The sequence below is a fragment of the Sturnus vulgaris genome, chromosome 2 (assembly GCF_052056855.1).
Source record: "Sturnus vulgaris isolate bStuVul1 chromosome 2, bStuVul1.hap1, whole genome shotgun sequence".
Taxonomy (NCBI): domain Eukaryota; kingdom Metazoa; phylum Chordata; class Aves; order Passeriformes; family Sturnidae; genus Sturnus; species Sturnus vulgaris.
The window spans coordinates 37,518,417-37,539,622 of NC_142244.1; the positions used below are offsets into that span (position 1 = coordinate 37,518,417).

A 21,206-nucleotide genomic window follows, 5' to 3' on the forward strand; every position below is an offset into this window, starting at 1 on the left:
TCAGCCTTTGTGCTCAGATTCCTGGTCCTTAGCTTAAGAAAGATAATGAATTAACTGTGTAGGAACTAAACACTTGACAGCATAAGAAAGCATAGGCCATTTTTGCACTGGCAAAATTAACGGAGGACTAACATTCCATACACAGTAGTCGGGCATATAAATTAACCAGGACAATATGTTTTCATAAGATAAAGTTTGGTGATACATTTTGAAACATGTATTCCTTCCCAGAACAATTAGGAAAACTCAAGGGAGGAGGTGAGAGCAGAGGAGGGAGAAGAAGTTGACCTAGAAAATACACTTGCGGGTCTAATTTTGTGTGTATGTACGTATTACAGAGGAGACTGTTGCACCACCTCCTCAAAGCCCTGGTGTTTTGCACTCTTTACTATATCCATCAACCCCCACATGAGTTCAAGACATGCAGGTCTTTCATTTTTCAGCATTGAGGGTATGTCTTTTCAGTGTCTTGCAGATCACAGCCCTGTAAAGGTGTTGGAAGTGAGGAAACAGAGAGGGGGAATAGAGACGATGTCAAATAAACTTTCAGAGTATTGCAAGATCTGGTTATGAAGCAAGAAGTTTTGTATTCAAAGTGTATTTGTTGCAAGGCCTTCTGGCTTATTTCCTCACATCAGGTACAGCTGTAGGGACAGGGGAACAGCATCTTCCTCACAGAGCTGGGACTTGAACCTCAGGCTATTGCTCCTTGTGTTGGAGGCAAGTTCCTCAAACAGAGATTTAATTTGCTGTGTGTGATTGCCCAATCTGAATGGATCTGATGTATAAATCTTACTGATACTAGATTGCACCACTTTTTCCCCAGAGCATTAGCAGCTACTACTTTCCTGTGCAATTGGAATAAAAACTTTGAGCATGCTGAGCCAGAGAAATGGATATCCTCTCAAACTAATCCACATTCTGTGTGCAAACACCAGCTGTTTCTTGACTGTTTTTATTCACCAGGAGGGACAGCATAGAGCCCCATGAGTTAATAAAGTTTCTGTTATTAGATGAGAATTAGTTGTTCTGTAGTCTGATGAGTTTTCTTCTATTGTCTCCAGTTATTCGTAAAAGAAATGAGCCCAAAGAGGAACGGGTCATCTCACATTATAAGAACACATACAGAGTAATCACAGAATCTTAGAAATGTTGATTGGAAAGAACCTCTATAAATGACCTCATCCAAATTTCACTGAAAGCAGGAGAAATAAGAGGTGATTTAGCATGCAGCCGGATGCCTTTCTTTGCAGAAGAAATGCTTTGGGTTTTAAGTAATGCCAGGTGAAATATCACTGCAGCTAAAAGAGAAGGAAATATGGGAAGCACAGTCCAGAGTTAAAAACTAGGGACAAGAAGTTGAAAGTTGTCAATGTTGCTCCTTGTCCTTGCATTGGTCTAATAGAACATGTGTAGGAAGTTGATTTGGCCTCTGCTGATTAAAACTGGGAGTGTTGCCAGGGGCCAGGATTGTAGGGGCTTCTGTCACGGGGTAGGGCACCACTTTTCATGCCTCCATTTCTAAATAAGTTCAGGAAGAGTTTATGAGACTCTAAGGTCAAGATCCTTGAGATAATTAGGTACCAGCCCCCTTGGCTTTTGACAGGAATTAAATACCTCCTAAGGATCTGCCCATATGCTGGATTTCTTTTTCTCCAGTGCCTTATTTCTTCCTTTGCTTTTCTTCTTCAATATGTATATGTGCCTTCTCTGCTGTTCCTGGCTCTTACTTAAAATTCACTCTTAGACCCCAGGTCACTTGATGTGGTTGGTTTGGGCAGGGAAGTTAGGAGGGCACTCTTGGAGAGAATTGCAGACAGGGATAAGGATATGTGTCCATACTCTGCCATATATATGGACATAGAAACCAACAGGTCACTAAACTCTGCACTTACCTGGTAGATTAGTAATACTCCCACTCTTAATTCTGAAACTTTGGTGACTGTAGGCCTTGGATGATGATGGGTGGGTGGGAGAAGTGGAATGTCTGTTTAAGGCTGTAAACTGCATTTGAAAGTGTCAAAAATGTTTGTGATGCAGAGTCTATTTGCCTTATATAGAGAATTCATGTTGTCACATCCCTGATAGTTCTTATGCAAGTGTAAGAAGTCAATCAGGTCTTTGAATGCTGTGGTAAATAATAACATGACTTGTCAAAACCCTAATAAGTTAAATCTAGCTAATGTATTTTAAGCATTTCTTTATTAAGAAGACTTTAACTCCTTGAATTAATTGCAACTAAAATTAAAATAAGGCAAGAAAAGAGAGCAGATTCTGCTTTTATTTTCCTGCATAATTTATTCCTCTAGTTAGGATGCAGAGACACAAACTAAGACTGATACTGTGTTGTAGTGAAATACCTCCATGTTAGTAATTCAAGATTTGGCTAAAATTCTATTCCTTGGTGGAGTTTAGCTGCAGAAATTAGGTTAGGGCTTTTTGTTGAGATGCTTTTCTCAGACTTCAGTCAGTGTTGATACCCAATAAAATTTGGTTACTTGGTCTGAACATATTGCTGCCTTTTTAAGTGGCACAAGGCCCTATCTTCTCTTGCTTTTCCTATCATAAAATAGCTTCGAAAAGCATCAAATGAGTATTAAGTGTAACACTACATGTGGTCCCCTGGTATCTGTTGGATTTCAGTTGAATTTAGGGCACAAAATTTACCAAACAGAACTACTGCATTTGTGAATTAGGTAGTTCTTTTGAGTATAAGTCACAGCTTGCAAAACCAATAAATTAGAGTAAACACAGCATTTCATCAGTGTTCCTTAGCTATTATATTGTTATCTTCTGCGTGTGAATAAAAGTTCTGATAATCTTCATTCATCACCTGCAAAGCAAAATTAGTTTTCCTGTTGTGACTAATGTGGAAGCATTTCTTTTCATTCAAAAAGACTGCCATGTACTGCAAAGAATAAGAAAATAATGAAGCTGTAACAGGACAAAAGAGAAAGTGATGAAATCTGGAAAGAGCTGAACGTTTTTGGAACTTGTAACTCTTCAAATTGTATTTTCTCTGTGTGAATTTTTGAGAATTTCTCTCCTTTATAACAGTGTGCTTGAACCTATGGTGTTCAAGTAGAATAATTCTATGTTCAACACATAATTATATAACGATGCTTAAAGTTGCAGTGCCATTCCCAAAAGAAAAAGACCTTATAGGTTCATATTTATGGTATAACAGGTGAGATCCCGAAAGAAGAGCGAAGCGCTTTCTTTTCTTCAATGTGTTTTTGCTAACGCTAAAAATATGAGCTATAATTAAACGCTGTAAATATGAGCAGAGATGCCTGAGCTCGACAGCTTTTTGGTTTGAAACAACCACCCTCCAGGTGGTGGTGACCTTCTGGCAGTGTTTGCTATCAACTACAGCTGTTTTCATCGCTTCTTTGGCTGTAGATACCCCACTCTGCTTGCCTGCAGAGATGATACAAACAACCATTTAGCAGCTTGCTCTGAGCTACCACTTGACCCTTAAGGAGGCTGCAGACTGCTTGGAGACACATTGACTTGCTGCTGTTCCCTGCTCTGAAGTGCATTGTCGTGCTCAGCTGCTGTCTACAAAGATGAGGTTCAGGTGCAGTCCCACAATGGAAAACACACTCCAGAACAGATGCACTTTGGAAAACCAGCAAGTGGAAAAGGCTCGGAATTATTTTAAGGAGCTCTGTAACTGTTGCTATATATTTTTTTGTTCTAAATACCTGCATTTAAGAAAATTCTTTATTAAGTGTATTGAGGACTTCTAGTCACTAGCCTTCTAGGAAAAATTATATCAAGCTGTTTGATATTTGTGCTGGGAATGCCTCTGGAAATGGGCTGCCTACCTCTGTCATATATATGGTGTGAGTCAAAATAAGGGAAGACAAGGGAGCTTGTCCTATGGGTCTTGGTGATAACTTTTTCCTCTTGCCTCTTATATCAATGCAGATAAGCATTGAAGAGATACCTGTGTTTAGGCCACCCAGCTTATTTCAATCCATGAGTCTTGATCTTTTGAGACTTTAGGAACAAAGCCCTTCAGGTACCAAGAGAGGCTTTGGTTTACCTAGAAACGAGATATCTGTACTGTTCTCAAACTCTTTTGAGAGCCTCATATGAGTATAGAGTAGAGATTGGGAGGCCTTCAACAGGCACGAAGGGAGAAATATGAAACTGGGGAAATATTTTTAGTTTGGATTAACCTTTTTTTGATTTCAGCTGAGATTTTTTTTTTATTTTATTCCAAAGTTTGATACTAACTTCTCAATGAGAAGCTGAAAGTCTGGGCTTTCTTCTTGCAGTTTCCTGGAAGGTTTTTCTTGTATGTATGAAAGACAAGCGTGGATAACAGCAATGAAATTATAAAATACCTGGAGTAGTCCTTGTGTGTGGGTGGTTTGTTTGGCTGTGTTTTGTTTTCCTGGTTTGCGGAACTGTACATTTCTTCTTTTATCTTAGAACTGTACATTTCCTCTTTTATCTTGGAACTGTACATTTTTTCTTTTATCTTGAATAGAAAATTCTAAAAACCAAAACCAGCTTTAATTTGTGCTCTGCTGTTCCACTTTCTAAAGATGCAATGTTCTGTTTTCAAAATAAAAAGCTCCTTTTCTCTAGAAAACTCTACAATGTATTTGAAAATCCAAGAAATCCATAACATTTGCCTATCTTCATCCTATGATGGCATAGTACTCTATCTTCCTGTGCACCCACTTGATTTTTCAAGGGTTTCAATTGGATACTCCAAAGCTGTAGTGCCATTGATTGTCATTCAGTCTCCTGTGAGTAAAACCATATTTGTTGTTATTGTATCCTTCAGGCTGGCTGAGCTAAGCAGTGGTGTGTGGCTGTTTACTCTTATCTGTGTAAAATGTTAACCCTTGACTCAAGGAGACAATAGAGTTCTGATTTCTTCTATTCCTGGCCCTACCACAGCTTTCTTCTCGGGGCTCAGTGCATGACCCATTACTAAATATATAGGCCATGTATTGCATTATTTAATGCCACTACCTAGTCCTATTTTTGGCACCATGATTGATGCTTGCAGGTGATTCAGTTCTATGCTGATTTCGCCAGAAGCTGCAGCAGTGTTGCCATTGTGTGGGCATGCAGAGGGGATTGTATTGAGTACTCTATTGCAGAAATATTCTTTCAGTCCAGTCGGTGTCAGAGGCAGGAACGAAGCAAACAGAGGGCTAAAGGAGGAACCTTTTCCCACAAGCTTCTAGGCTTGAGCATCTCCACTAGTAAAAGTATTGCTGATTATCCCTTTGAGGGAAAAATGTTAATATACAAGATCTAATTACCTCTGTCTAAGCTGATACGCCTACAGCACCTTTTATATAACCCAAACACTTGAGTTCCAATTATACAATTATATTTTAACATGCATTAAGTACTATTCCTTTAGGGAGGAGACTTATACTGAATATTTTAACTAAACTCCTTCTTCAATACGGACATATATATGGTAGGGTCTCATTTGATTACGGGGCCAAAAACTTGAGTGTTTTTAGATCCTTTCCATTTCAATAAATGAGCTGGCTCTTCAGAAAGCCCATTTTCCAAGTCTGCAGCACTGACAGCAGTCTCTGTACATGTATATCAAATGCAGGCTTTGAAGCTCATGTTTTTGGGGTCAGCATGGCCCATGGCTGCAGTTAGATCAATAATGAGCTTTCCATACTCGGTGTGAGTATTCTCAGCTTTGCAAACAGCCTATGGCAAGGTCCGGGTCTCTTGAGGAAGCAACATGTTCAAATGGGGAGGAAAGGCCACTGCTTATTTAAATAGCACTTCTTGCTCTAAAGGTTGATAGCACAAAAGGTTGAGTGTCCCTTTCCTGAAAAAACAACGGGCTCCAAGGACCATTCTTCTTTTCTGATAATTTCATGCAACTTCTGTAAGAGACAAAAGCCCTTGTCCAGATGACTTGTTGATGAAGGCTGTTTGCTGCACACTTTCAGTCATTAATATCAATGAGGTTTGTAGGTCAGCTCTTCTGAAAACCCAAAGCCTAAGTTTAGAGCGAGGAGTCTGGGCATATTCTTATGCTCAGAGCTAACTGAAGTTTTCAGAACATCTAGGTGAGGTTGAGACTTGACCTGAAAGAGCATAGGAGAGGAAAAGAGATGAACCAAGAAACAGTGAGTTGAGGGCAACACTGGTGAGCAAGGCTGGGGACTGCTGATGCTCCCCATGGTGGATTAAATACATGTGGAGTGATGGCTACAGCTGCAGGGGAGGAATCAGGACCCAGAAGTGTTCTGCTTGTTTCCATACCTCAGCATCAGCTGTGCCAGGGGTGGCACAGCCTGCAGTGCAATGGCAGAGCTTGTGCTGACTTCACTGCTGCCATGGAGGTTACCTTACCAGCAACTGAACCACCTGGTTTAACACTGATGCAGTGCTTTCTGTACTACACATTTCTGCACAGTGACTCAAGTTTAAAATATCCCCTGCTTAGAAAACCAACTTTTGGAAATGTTGAATAAAGTTATCACATTGGGCTGTACCCATCAGATAAACAGAGTTCCCGCCCAAAGAAAATGTGAACATAATTAATTACAAGGCAAAACTGAATCATTACAACATTGTACTTTTTAAATTTTAATTATACAAATCCAAAAAATCTGGAGGTAAAGTTCCCATGGCAACCTTAACTCTGTCTCCTGTTTGCACTGTGTGTTTGTGTAAAATAGGAATATGCATTAGTCTGATCAGACTGTTTTAGGACTTGCTGGTCAGGAAGACGTTAATCAGACTAGAAATACCATCTAAAAGTGATTTATTTTTGCTGTTTCTCCAGCCAAGTGTTAAAACATAGAGGAGATTTTTAATTTCTGTCCAGTCTGATAAGTATTCCTGCTAAAACATAATGCCTGAACCTTGTCATAAATCTGATCTATCAGTGTTCAACTCTAGCTGTGATTGTGACAGACACCCTGCAGCAATGAATCTCAAGAGTGAGTAAGATGAAATTGGCATCCATTTTTTTTTTTTGAGCGAGCTCACTAGTATCAAACATTTGGTTACACATTGCACTCTGATGCTAGCACTTAATACTGCAGGGCTAATTTCACCCATAAAGATTTTTCAAGGTTAAGACATGGTTTGCCTATCCATCAAGGATTATGGAGGGTGCAGGGGTCTGGTGACATAGTGGAACTGTCCCCATGATGTCCTGACCTAGAGTAACTGTCAGGTGATACCCTATGATATCACCTGAAGGAATGGCATTTCCAGGAGGCATTCCCATGAAACACAGTTTCTTCATTTCCTTCTCCCACCTCACCCATGTTCAGTTTTTCCAAAATGTCCCCATCAGGCATCACTCTCTCACAGAGCAAGGTGTCTCAATGATCAGGGGAGGGAGGTGGTGATGTGGGGAGAGACCAACAGCTGAAAGAAATTTCAGCTGTTTTTTACAGGCAAACTGAATAAGGGGAAGGTTTGTGATTAAAAACCCCACCACATATTATACCCTTGTGAAACATGTCTGGATGGTGAAGGCATTAAAGGGTACTACTCATTTTTATGACTATCATGAGATTCCATCAATGGCATGTTCGTGGTAGTGAGCTTTACAAGTGTTATGTAAAGTACTTTTCAAAACTACAGCTTATTATTTTTTTTCCCCTGTGCTTGCCTTTAGCTCTATTTTCAGTGACATAATTCTTCAGGCTGGTGGCTCAGAAAGAGGATTTATATTTTAGAGAACTGAAGGGGTAAAACTTTTCCTATACAAATAAATACACATCCTTGTGTCTGCTGAATATGACCATATTCTTGCTGAGCTGCTGTGTAAAGTCGAAAGAGACATAATACATACATAGTATAAGCATATTGTGTGTATAAATAAATTCTGAGCAGATGCACAGAACAATAGAAAGACTTGCAGGTTTTTAAAGTCTCCAAGATATAAAGCTAAGGACAGAAATTAGCATTCACTATGTTGAAGAGCTGTGAGTATATAAAGCAGATGTAAGTATTAACTCACTAAGAATTAATCTAAAGAGAACTGAGAAATGTTAAGAAAGAAACCTCCGAAAAATTCTATCTTGTCATTGAGGGTGTGGAATTAAATGTTAGAACAATTCAATTTGGAAATGTCTTCAGATGGTGAATTACGTTTAAATATAGGAAAGCTGGACATACTGAAGTAGAGCAATTATTTCTGTGCTTTAAGTACACATTGTTTTCCTGTGAGTCATGAGGTCAAATAATATTTAGCATCTAGTACTTAGCATCCTGCCAAAATTAAAAAGCAGCGAGATTTCCTGCCAACACAATTCTGAACCGGTATTTTTTATTTCCTTGGATATAGCACAAAAGCAAAAATGTATATTTATGCCCCTGAAGGCACTTGAAAATACAGCACAATTATAATCCCCAGATGTCTTTCATCATAATTACTTTTCTTTTGTTTGTAGTTACATTTTCTATATTTCTTTAGAAGAACAGGTTTGAAATTAAACCTTAAAATCAGGTGGGATATTAGGCAATAAGCCTAATGACAAACCTGTTCAGTTAACCAGTGGATACCTCTGTACTCATGTCTGTAAATCACAGTCTCTGGGTCAGGGGAGGTGACATCAGGTTTCTGTGGTTATTCCCAGCTAGATGAAACTGGGCATAAAAGAGCCCTCTTTCAAGTGATATCAGAACAAAGGGATTGCTGAACAGGATTCAGAGAAGGAGTTAAAGGGAACAGAGAAAATACACGGAGGAGGAGAGTGAAACACTTCAAAGCCTGCCTCACCAAGGCTAGAATTCTCCAGGAAGGTGGAGGGTAACGAAAGTGACACTGTTCTAGTTTTGCAAGCTGTGAATGTCAGCAAAATGCAGATCCTTTTCTAACAGTTGCTGGGTTGAAATCCTCGATATCTCTGATAGTTTTAGTTTCCCCAGCCAAAAAGGCTATAACGCTGAAGCAAATAAGTATGTGGAATGCTGTCTGCCCCAAAAGCATGGAATATGAATGGTAGCTCTAGTCAGAGATGCAGGAGGCTGTGGAAGCTGTGAGTGGTGTTTCTGGGGGTTGAGTCTCTGGTGAGAGATGCTGCTGGCTCCATGCACACTGGGACACGAGTGTGCTCTGCTGTGCTCCCCACGGGGCCGCGGGCACACGCTGATTCTGTGACACCCCGCCTTTGTTTTCTGCCAGTCATTCGGCTGGAGCTCTTCCAAGAGCACATCAAGCCTGCCTAGCTTTCCTGTGGCGGAAAATAGCGGAGGAGGGATTGAGCGTGCCCAAGTCACATCCCAACACCACTCTTGTGTCTGAGAGGGTAAACGAAGCTCAGGAACATCACCAAGAATTCTGAAAGGAAAGATGTAAGAATTTGATAAACAAAAGGAAGGACCAAGTTTGAACTCAGAGTAGTGGGTGGACAATTATGGCCTAATTGAGATCCTTAACACTGTAGGAGAAAAGAGCTGTGTACAGCATCACAACTCTGACTGCAGCAAAAAGCATGTGGAGTTTGAGGAGCAGAGTTAGTTAACAGAAGCCAACCCACTGGGTGTCACTAAAGGAAAGATGTGAGAAGGAGGATGGATTATATCGTTTTGCAAATGTTGGCAAGAGCCACAATGTGTGTTGCTCAGATCAATCCTCACCGGAGCAATGAGCAGCAGTGCTTTTGGAGATAAATACACTATTGAACTGGAAGTAAATGGGACAGCTATGAAGTTGGACATGGCACACACACTATTAAGTTGCCAAAAATAGCTGTTTTCACTGCTAGCCTTGAATACTGGATAGTAAATTTACTAGTGGTAGTAACAGAATTCAGTGCTGCACTTACTGCAGTTTTAGAGGCGTGGACACATCAGTGTGTAAAAGCTAAACAGGAAGAGAGGTCTCTGAAGAGCAGAGTTTACTTAGGAATGCCCCCACTAAAGAAGTGTTGAACTAGCTGGATGATCAGCACATTGGAAAACACTCGTAATGGTATTATGGAAAATTTATTTCTTTTACTAGTGGAAAATATGGGATATCCATTCCCCTTGAAGACCCCTAAAAAGGGAGGAAGCAGAATGGAAAACTGTCCTCCAGGGATAATAAACCTGCCAAGACACAGACATTTTTCAGCATTTCAAATGTCATCTGAGGCATCCCTGAGTATGTCTGTGGTTGATATGTCACCATGTGTGTAGGAAACCCGTGACTTTCTCCAGTTACAGCCAAGGGCCAAACAGGTCTCTCTGGTACTGAAATGGCACAAACACCATGATCTATGCTGATGAGCATGGTTACAGTCTCCAGAGGCATCAGGAGACATGTGGAGACCAACCACATCTCCCATTCATACTTTTCAGTAAATTATCCTTTCCCTAAGGAGTGTCACAGCAGGCATTAGCTTTGGTAAGACAGTAAGACAGTTACTTTGTCAGACAGTTATTAGCTTTGGTAAGAACAAAAAGAAGGGAAACATATTTCAGTCAAAAATTGCACCAGATAAATTTTATGAGCTTGATATATCAATAGATGCTTTAGAAAAACAGTACATTTAATAATTTTTCCACCCCTGGAAATTTTTTTCATATTATTATCATTTGAGTTGTGCTGGACAACAAAAATCTTTCACTGGGAAGCACATCTGTGATATCTTCACAGGCAGTAGGGCTGAGAAAGGCTGGAAAGCCATGATCTGATGCTCTCTGGAACAAAGTGGGCTGCTGGGTAAAAGCTGAACTAGTTCTGTTATGATATACTTGCTTTTTGGGGGTGTACTGGTACTTCATCTCATTGATCCATGTTGAAACCTGTGTCTCAATGCATGTGGTTTCTTTGAGGGGAGACCAACAGAAGGACGTTAAGGTTTCAGTGTTACTACAGAGTTTGGGAAGCTGAGAGAATTAGAGGATCTTATTTGAGTCATTATCTCCATAATTGAAATGCAAAATTTCTTTCAATCCTCTTATTCTACTCTGAATACTCTGTGAAGCCTGAAAGAGGCTTTGGCAGTGCAGGTGATAAAGACCAAACAGTTGGCTGTAATAAAGAAGACTTTAGATTGTGGGTGCAAATAACTCATGCCCCTATTCCTGGGAAATCAATTTAAGCTAGTACTGACCACAAACTGATCCTTTGGGAAATCCTCACTTTTTCACAAATCAAACCTTTTTGTTGTTGTTTGTGAAATCTATGACTCAGGAACTCCATATAAATTTGTAAGAGAGCTGTTGTTTATAGACAAAGTCATTCATGCAATTGACAAAGGTTTAGTAGAAAATAGTCCTGAGCCTAAATTTGTTTCCTAATAACTGGAATTTAATAACCAGTCTGGTCTCAAAGGAGACATGCACAGAGGCTGCCAGAGCAGATTCAAGGTAAGACACTGGAAAATGACTGCATTTGGCAGTGGCACATATTTAACACTCATTACCAATTTTGGAAAAAGTATCTGGAGCAGATAGGAGCTGGACATTACAATCATCTCCAAAATGTTACAGAAAAAATATAATAAAATGAAGGTCATTTAAAGTGAACAAGCCACGAGAGAAGATGTAAAATACATTGAATTTACTTCAGTATTGGTGATTGAAGTCTTGCAGAATATACCATCTTACAATATGCAAAAGAGGTTCATGATGGTTGTTAGGGAAAAAAATATCTCTCCACAAAAAAAACAAGCAGGCCTTTATTTGTTTACATTTTCAGGGCTAAGAAAAGCCCTACAGTCCCATATGTTTGTGCTTGATAATTAGCCTGTATCAGAAAATGCTTCTGTGAAAGAGGAGATCATGTATATCATCCATTTCTGTGGTAATGGCTGAATAATAGCTGAGAACAAACCATAGTTTACTGACCCTGTGCTTAAGTACTTTTCAACGAAGATTAGTTCTAATCATGTAATCTCTTATCCCCATAATTCGCTGTCTAAATGGCTGGTCAAAACAATGTACAAAACCTCTTCAGAACTACTATTGCAAAATCAATCTGCAGTGGTGCTCCATAGTCACCACTTTCAAATTCCAGTGTGCCTCCAGTGAAGTGGCTGTTTCTGATAGCTCTGATTAAGAGAAACCTCTAAACACATACATTTGCATTGCTGGCAACCACCCCTAAAATTACTGGACGCTTTCAAATGGACAAGGAAAAATGCATAATTGATACAATTTGAATTCTTGTGTACTTGTACTTCAGGTAATGGTATTGTGCACCTCTGGTAGTAGAAAGTGGCTGTGTCTGCACTGTGGAACAGAAGGTGCTTACTCACGTCCACACTACATGAGTCTGGCTCCTAGAGCAGTTTTGACCTGGGAGGCAGCTGGAATCATGTAGAACAGCCAGGACTTCATGCAACTTCTAAAAGAGAGGATAATGAGGGTCCAGCCTTGAGCATGTTCCTCAGCCTCCTTTTTCGAGTGATCAGCCATTTCCAGAAGTAGCAGTGCTACAGCATTGCAGCAGGTCCAACCAACCAGAACAGGGTGCAGCTTGAACAGGGAGCACACAAAACAATGGTGTCTGCATCCATTTGACAGTAACAGTAAGGATGTTTCAGTTGAGATATGTTGGGCAGAAGCCATGGCTTTGGAAATCTCCAAACAATCTCTAGTAAGGGTACTTGTTAGATTGACCAAAAGGATGGTAGCTTACATGTGTGACATGTTTTCTGACCATTAATATTTGGTTTGGAATGTAAGACATACTTTGGGGACTGTTAATGGCTGAATTTCCCAGACCATAGAGCAATTTCATTTCTAAGCCTCTCAGAAGGTATCAGACAAGGGATAAAAAAAGCTCCTAGAAGATCCCTGGGAAACAAGTAGTCCCTGAATGCCACATGAGCATCAGTGGACTGATTTAATTTTATCCATTTCATGAATGAAGTATAGTACTAGGATTAGAGAGAAGTAGTTTTGCAATAGTCACATCTTATTTTTTTCTATGGAAAGAATTAGTTGGGGAAAATAGGTGATTTCTGCAATGAAAGTATAGAAATCACGATTTTCTAGTGCAGCAGTGAAAAATAGTAGATTAGGAATAGTGTGAGGTTATACCTGATAACCCACATGAAAGTCTGACATCTCTCCTCTTGTCTGATACTGTGCTTTCATTTGTTTCCTCACCTTTCTTTTCCATCATTTGTTCCCCTAATAATCCTTTCCCTGCAGTTCATCCAAGAGAGTATCAAGCAGATACTGGTATTACAGAGTAGCTAACCAGAATCATCCTTGGTGAGCCTAAGCAGGAACACTTATATATTATAGTGTAAGTCTGCTCTGAACTCCAGAGGCTTCCTTGAATCCAGTGATGCTCTTTTCCACAGTTCCTCACAAACCTTTTGTTGTTACAGAACAGGAGACAGCAGCAGTGATTTTTTTTTTATGTGTTTGATCCCGATGTAGATTTCTATTCTCTGCCAGTTGCACTCGTTCTTTTGAACCCTTCTCTGTCTGTGACTCTGTGCATCGCTGTGAGTTTAAAAGTTCTAGTCTCATTCCATGTCACAAGTATTTGTGTCAGTCAAGTATAATAATACAAGGTAGCAAGTGTAGAAGAAGCTTTAACCTAATCATAGCTGTCACTTAATAAAGCCACTTTTTGATGGATTCAGCGATGAAGCCAGAACTGGTTTAGGTCAAAAAAAAAGTTGCTGCCTGTTTTCCTGGGCCTTTGGGACTTCACTTTTGCTTAAATCCAAGAGGGCATAAGACGTGGAGGGAGGCAGAGCATGACTGCAGAAGCCCTAGATGCAGTACGTCATCCCAGTGCCCACATCCAGATCAAGAACTGGAAGGGGTGGCAATTTCTAACATGTTTATTATGTAAAACGTATGCACAAACTGAGGCACTGGGTACACTGGCATAATTATCCACTGTGAGAATGGATACCCCGGTGCTGAATGTGATTAACCTGCAAGCAGAGCCAAGAACTATTCTTGTTTCAGAAAGCCCATGTTAAACCTGCCTGCCTCTGAAACTGTGCTCAGTGCTGCTGTAATTGCACTCATTGCTGGCATACATTGTTAATAACAAGCATTTTTGCTGCTGTAGACAAGGGTAAAATGTGAGGATGTTGCAGTGAGCCAAAGCTTGAAAGCCCTCACTTAGCTTGTATGCTCAGGGTTTAAACTGCTGGGGAAACTTTATGTCTCTGGCTATTTATTATTACATACAACATGTTCTTGGAAACCACTCCACATTTAACAGCAGTTAAACCCATCTGCTGCTCCTGAATTTTCATTTCATTCACAAGCCTGTTTTAAAAGTATTTTTGGACTTGTCTCCAGTGTGCTATCAGCTGTTCATTATTCCGTTGTAAATTGATAAAAAGAATGACTCAAATTTTAAAAGAAAATTGTAGCCTCCTATATATTTTTGAGCTTTTCATTGAAATGTGCCTTTCTATCGTTGTCTGACATAAATGAAATTTAGTTTAAAAGCAATAATTTGCCATGGAAGTTCTTCCCTTCATGCTCAGTTCTGTGGAATTCTTCTATAATGGTTACATCACTGGCATGAGGAACAGACTTGAACTTAGCACCATGATCACAGATACTGCTCAGTATATTGAAGTTCCTGTGAGTGCAACAATTTTTCATGGATTTATTTAGAAATACTATCTGCATTTTCTTTGCACATCTCCCTATGCTCATATTTTATTACTGTTACTTTGCATAGCAGTACTTCAATGCCTCTACATATGATCAGCAGGAACTAGGTAGATTTTAATGAGATCTATTTCTGAAGACTCTTTTAAACAGAAAACTTTATTTTCCTCAGTTCTATTGGTGTGGCTCACTTATTTTATGACATTCCATGATGTTCTTGTATGAAGGTAATATTTGTTGGACCATGGGACTTCCCGGTATTTAACAGCACTTTTTTCCATGGCAATAAACTGATCCTTCCTTAATCTATAGAATAACAAGGCTTTCCAGACTATAAGAGTATTTAAATCCTTCTAAAATTGATGTACTTCAACACTGAAACTTGTTTGGCTCTAGGTCTTGTATAAAACTTGTATTGAATTTTGGATTTTTTTGGATTTACAGTAGTTCATAGCACTTAAGGAAATTTGAATTTTTTTATTTTTTTTTTTTTTTTAGTTAAAGAGCAGGAGATTTAGAATTTCTATGCAATAACCCCCCAAATTTTATATTTTTAAACTATATATTTGCATTTAATAATAGCTTTTGTGAATAACAATGTCTATTAGAAAATACTTCCTTTAAATAATAAAAGACTTCTTGGGGTGAGATTCAGTTGTCTAAATTAGGCATATTGCTATTTTAGATGTCCTGTAAGATCTGAGGTGTGCATATGGCTGTCAGAAATGACAGAAGGAAACCCATTCAGTTTTGAAGAAGCAGTTGGAGACAAAACAGTACCTTAATGCACCTGATGACATAAGACAGCTCTGTTTGGGAAACTCAGTCTCACCTTTAGGGTTGCCACATTTGTAGCTCACATTTTGATGCTTATGAAGAATGCTGTTTTAAATGCTACCTTACTTGCATTTGAGTAGAGATTATTCAAAAGATGGTTTTTATGAAGAGGTTTACATTTCTACAACCACTACATCCACTAGTGGCATTGTAAAATCTTACCTTGGAAGCAAGTATGTGTTTATTTTATTTTAACTTAGCTCAGAGGAACATGCCTTTTGCTTGTAGCTGGTTAGTAATCATCTCGTTCCAAATTAAAATTGCTGGAATTAATTGCAGGAAATAAACCTGTCATGGAGCCAAAGCCTGTAGGACATGGAAAGGACTGGAGACCTTCAATGCTTCAGCACCCTAGCAGTTAAAGGTTTTTTTCATAGCAGAAAATTTGGAGTGATTCCCCTGGTTTCTTTCTCAGTTGGAAACAACTGATCACTATCCCTATGCAATATTCTGTTTTCAGTCTTCCCTAGGTTGTGAGATTCTACTTCTCTAAATTTTCTTTGGCTTTTTCAGTGCTTATCTTAAAACAAAGTGCCCCAAAATGATGCAGTTCTGCTGGTGTCTCATCATTAATGATTACAGCACAATAGTTATACCTTTGTCCTTATGCAAAGCAATTCTTCATATCTTGAATGAAAGCCGTTTTGCAACAGAATATCACTCTTGGCTCCTCCTTAGTTAATGATCTCAACAGAGGTGTTCCTTACTCTGCATTTTTGATTTAGATGTTTCCTCTGCCAGGGGCATGCTTACTGCTCGGTATGCATTTCTTTATCTCTGTTTAGGATACTACACATTCCTTTTCGAAAGTCTCCAGAACCAAAAAGCTGTACACAGGAGCTTCCTGTGGTCAAAGTGCATCAGCTCCAGTGGACTTGTCCATAAAATGCCTTGTGGTTGTTCCTGGTGGGCTCGTTCCTGGTGTTAGGGAATCCACAGCCACAGTTACTCTAGATTTTTTTTAATGTAAAAATCCTCTCCGTGTAAGCTCAGCTGAATATTCAGGCTTCTGTTCATCCCACTTCACTGAGGTGGGAATGCACCCTCCAGAGTGACTCGGGGAATTTCAGCCTGAAACCATTCTCAGGATTTTCCCGTGTCTCAAAGGACTCTGCTCCTAGCTGGCACAGCTAAATGCCTGCAGTCTGACAGTATCAATATAAGCCTCAATTCTTAAAAAATATTGTTGTACGACACATTAATCTTTTCAAGCAGAGCCAGAAGTCCCTTTTCCTTAGACTATATACTGAAAAGTCTTACACTCTGGCCTTTTGGACTATTATTAGCCATTCTTTATAGCAGGAGTTTCAAGACTTCCCTGAATGATTTGGCCTAGTGTTTTTATACTTGCATTTTATGCTTGATGTTAAAAAAAACATAATACGAGAAGGCTGGAGAGGGACATTTTACAAGTGCATGTAGTGGCAGAACAGGGGGAAATGGCTTCAAACCATCAGAGGGCAGGTTTAGATTGGATATTAGGAAGAAATTCTTTACTGTGAGAGTGGTGAGACACTGGCACAGGTTTCTCACGAAAGATGTGGATGCCCCATTCTTGAAAGTGTTCAAGTTTAGATTGCCTGGGCCTTTGAGGAACCTGGTCTAGTGGAAGGTGTCCCTGCCCAGTCAGGGGGTATTGGAACTAGGTGATCTTTATTTCCTTTCACACCTAAACTGATCTATGATTTTTATTCTTTTTAAAGTTTGTATTCTTTATTAAGATAGAAATAAAAAGTCTCTAAAGTACCTAGTAAAAGGTGAGGATCAGCATTATATAAACATCATTATGAATATAGCCTTTGTAGAAATGCTTTTCAGTCCCTTGTGTATTAAACATTGTGTAAAAATGCTGTTGGATGCATAGCTACAGATATGGCAGTTTTACTGTCAACAAAAACTGAGATCCTTGCCTTATGTCTCTCCTTACTGGCAGGCTCTTCCATATTGTTGTTTGTTAAGAACTCGTGTGTTTTCTACAATGGCATTGACTCATGCCTATGTGGGAGACCAAATTCATGATAGATTTTCTGTTTCAAAAAAATGGAAACCTTTTCATTAAAAGCAAATATAAAACCTCCTACTGTTAAACTTCATAAATTCATAGTCATAATTAGAGTGGGTTTGAAAATTTAGAAGCAACAGGGTTAGTTCTAATTTTAGCTAGAAGAGGTGGACTGTTAAGAAAATGTTTATTTATTCTTTGTAGCCTTCTTGCTTCATTTGCTAATAGTCACTAGAGATTAATAGATGTTGCATACTAAAAATTAACCTAAATACAGTAGAGCAGTGCTAATTCTTATAAAATATACATAACTTACTTGTTCTTCCTTCAGTGATAAATAGCTAATCCATAAATATTAACAATCAATAATATGCACTCACATTTTTAATACTATATAATATAATGCCAACTTCTTTTTTGTTATAAAGCCTCTGGGCATTTCAGTGTGTATTAACACCAATTTACAGCTTCAAGGGAATAAATGAGCTCACTCCCCCAAAAATAACAACCTGGGAAGCAAACCTGCACAACTAAGCACCGTATGCAAAGACAATGAAAAATCTGAGTTTGGAACGTGTCCTGAGTAGATGTCTCTATGTACTTCCAGAAAGGCCAAGAGGAAGAAAATCCCACAGGTAGAGGCCTTCAGCTGGGACCTTTTCCTGAAATGGAATGGACTAATACACAGGTGAGAGTAGTGAAGCTGACTGTGAGATGTAATTGAGGAAAGCAAATAGTTTCTGAATTGCTGCTTCATAGTTCTGCCAATTTTTCTCCACCAATACTTTCCTGCACCCCAAAGGGCCTATTTCAAGTTAAAAAAAAATATATTTGTGCAAATATTTTCCAAGATGCTGTGCCATGCAAGGCATGCATGAAACCTCAGCTACATACTGATCAAACTGAGAACAGTTTGAGCTATTAGGAAAACAATGTGGCTTGAGTTGATTTTTGACATTTGAGGAAGTCGATGATATTGCCACGGTAGTCAACAGAGAGACCTGCCCTGATCACAATTCTTCTAACCTGATTTGGATGGCTCCTTTAGATGGAGTGGGATCATGCCCTGGAAATGATTTTTGTCTCTCCATTGTCTAGACATCTTTATGGTTAAATAACTTAAGTGTAAATGTCCTGACTTCAGTATCTGAAGCAGTCAGGAAAATTTCACCTTTATCTCTTTGAAATTTATTTTTATGGCCTGTTGGTCCAGCAGAGGCACAATCAGTCTCTGAGATGTAACAGGCAGGACCAAACCAGTGTATAGGATAGGAAGACTAATCATATTTATGGAGCCAAGAGAGCCTGACAGAAAAAAACATTGTTGAAGTCTGATTTGGTGTGGGGCTTTTTGTGATTTGTTTTGTGGTTTTGTTTTTTTGTTTGTTCGTTTGTTCTTTAATCAAAGAACTTTCCCAATAGAGGAGTTGTCATTGAAACCAGAAGCACAAAAAACCCCTCCAAATCAAACAAAAGTGCAAGTGACGCTATTGCACCAGAATAGTAACCTCCATAAATTTCTGTTATCAAAATACTCAGTTTAGTTTATGTTGCATTTGTGCTCGGTTTTCAGTGTATGACCTTCTGCCATTATGATAATAGATGTGTGAGAAACTTGATATTCTGGCTGTTTGCCAGCTGGGTCCTTTGCAGTCTCAGGAGGAAAAGAAGGCAGATTAAGATATGAAGATAATGCACACTAATGGAATATTTCTGGTAAAAGTAGTCTAAAGTGATGTATTGTTGATGCCCAAATTGCTATCCTTTGTTATCCAGGGTGAACAAAACTCTGGGATAAATAGGACAGATGAGGAATCTGAGTGATCTTACACAGCTTTCTGCCGGCTGGACATCCATTTATAATAGCTTAGGATGTCTAGGTAATTTTCCTTAATGCAAGGGCCAAAAATATGTAATGATTAAGGTGGCAACCTAGGATGAATTCAGTGGCAAGAATAATGGACGAGAACTCTTACTGTATATATCTGGATACTCAATTTCTACTTCCTAAGATTTCGAGGAAAGTTTAACAAAGCTTATTTTTTGGTTTAGTTTGTATGCGAATTACTAATTTGTGCTGCTTTTTTGTAATGCCAAAACCAAGAAATGATGCCAGTCAATCACTGTTTAATTAATTGTGTCATTTATCCATGCAAAGATGAACAAAAGCTCTGATACCTCTTCAATACTGAGTGGCACACAGTAGGAGGGAAGTGCTGTTTGCTCCCTAGCAAGCCCATATGGTGGTAGGAGATCCAGTGTCCCTACCATACAAACAGCACTGAATCTTTCAAAGCATGTTAAACAACATCTGCCAGTGATAAAATAAGTAAATCAGAAGGCTCATTACTTGGTAACTTTCACCTAAGAGCCTTAAAAAAAGAGGCTGAAAAGATCTGTTAGAGAATTTTTAAAATTTTGGAATGTGAGTGTCATGCTATTATTTTCACCTTTTCTTTTTTTTTTTTTTTTTTGCAAATAAGGCTGCAGAGCAGACTAGTTCTATTTCAGCACTGGAAAAAAATATTGGAAAGATTACAGAGAACTTAGCTAAAAAAATCAAGCATAACAGCAACTTAGCATTAGTAAGACATTAATGACAGTCAACATAATTTTAAAGAAAAGAAATTATGCTAGATAAACTTCATTCCAGAATGTGAATTTGCTTGTCTAATGTCCTGGGTGTTGTTTAGGCTTTTGTAAGGCATTTCATTTATTTTTGTGTTTCATGTGGGATAAAATAAATAATAGTATACTTTAACAAAATAATATTCCTTGAATATCAATATCTCAAAGCATTAGTCAATGAGAAATGACCCTTACAGAGAAATTTTGATGGATCGTAGAATCATAAAATAGAATCATAGAATGGCCTGGGTTGGAAGGGATCTTAGAGATGATCTAGTTTAATCCAACTCCCCCTGAAATGGTCAGGGAGGACACCTTCAACGAGACCAAGTTACTCAGAGCTCCATCCAACCTGGCCTTGACCACTTTCAGGGATGAGGCATCCATAATTTCTCTAGGCAACCTGTGCCTATGTCTCACAACCCTCACAGCAAAGAATTTCTTCCTATATCCAATCTAAATCTTCTCTCCTTCAGTTTGAAGCTATTCCCCCTTGTCTTGTCACTGCATCCTGTTTTAAGTAGTCTCTCTCCACAGTCTTCCATAGTTTAGAAGTGGTGCGGACAATGTATTTCAATATTTTCACAAATCCTTTGGAAAGCAGCATGAATTCTTGGATGTTAGAATTTGAAAATAATACAAAGATTGGAACAGGAGGAAAAAAGAGGAGGAGACAGTAATCAGATGGTGCACTCCAATTACAGTCTAGCCTGCAAACAGAAGTCATTCAAACAAAATTGTCAAAATTATGGAAGCCTTACATACATATGGGCAGCCCTACAGCTGACATCAGTGATGCTAGGAATGTTCCAGAGGAAAGAACAGACAGCTCAGTGGGGCTTGTATTTTTAACTTGAATCTAAAAGAACCTCACTAAAAATTTAGAATAAGGAGGTGGTTTTATTGTTATGTGCAACAGTGAGACTGTGGAAGGAAATATTTTACCAGGTTTCGGCATCTGTAATTTATAAAGATAATAAAAACTATCAAAAGAGAGAAGAGGGACTAGAGTGGAGAAAAGGTCTTCTTCTTTGAGAAACATGACTTTATGACAGTGTATTCCTGTGGGATGTCTGGGAATAAGGATTCTTCACAGTAGCAGAGAAAAGCAGAATGTGTACCAGGGTAAGAGCAAACCAACCCTGGGCAGGTGTTTTTGAAAGTGAGAACACAGGACAAACCATCA

At 38.9% G+C, this 21,206-nt stretch overlaps 1 protein-coding gene across 30 annotated transcripts in view; it reads left to right on the forward strand.

Moving 5' to 3' along the window:
• DLG2 (discs large MAGUK scaffold protein 2) overlaps positions 1 to 21,206 on the forward strand; it is a 982,239-nt gene that overhangs the window by 373,475 nt on the left and 587,558 nt on the right. For 16 of the 30 annotated variants that reach the window (XM_088159292.1, XM_088159294.1, XM_088159295.1 and 13 more), the window contains one exon: positions 18,000 to 18,080. The exons of the other annotated variants lie outside the window; for them this stretch is intronic. In XM_088159292.1, coding sequence (XP_088015418.1) covers positions 18,000 to 18,080 — 81 coding nt within the window. The remainder of the gene's footprint in view (positions 1 to 17,999; positions 18,081 to 21,206) is intronic. 30 annotated transcript variants of the gene reach the window in all.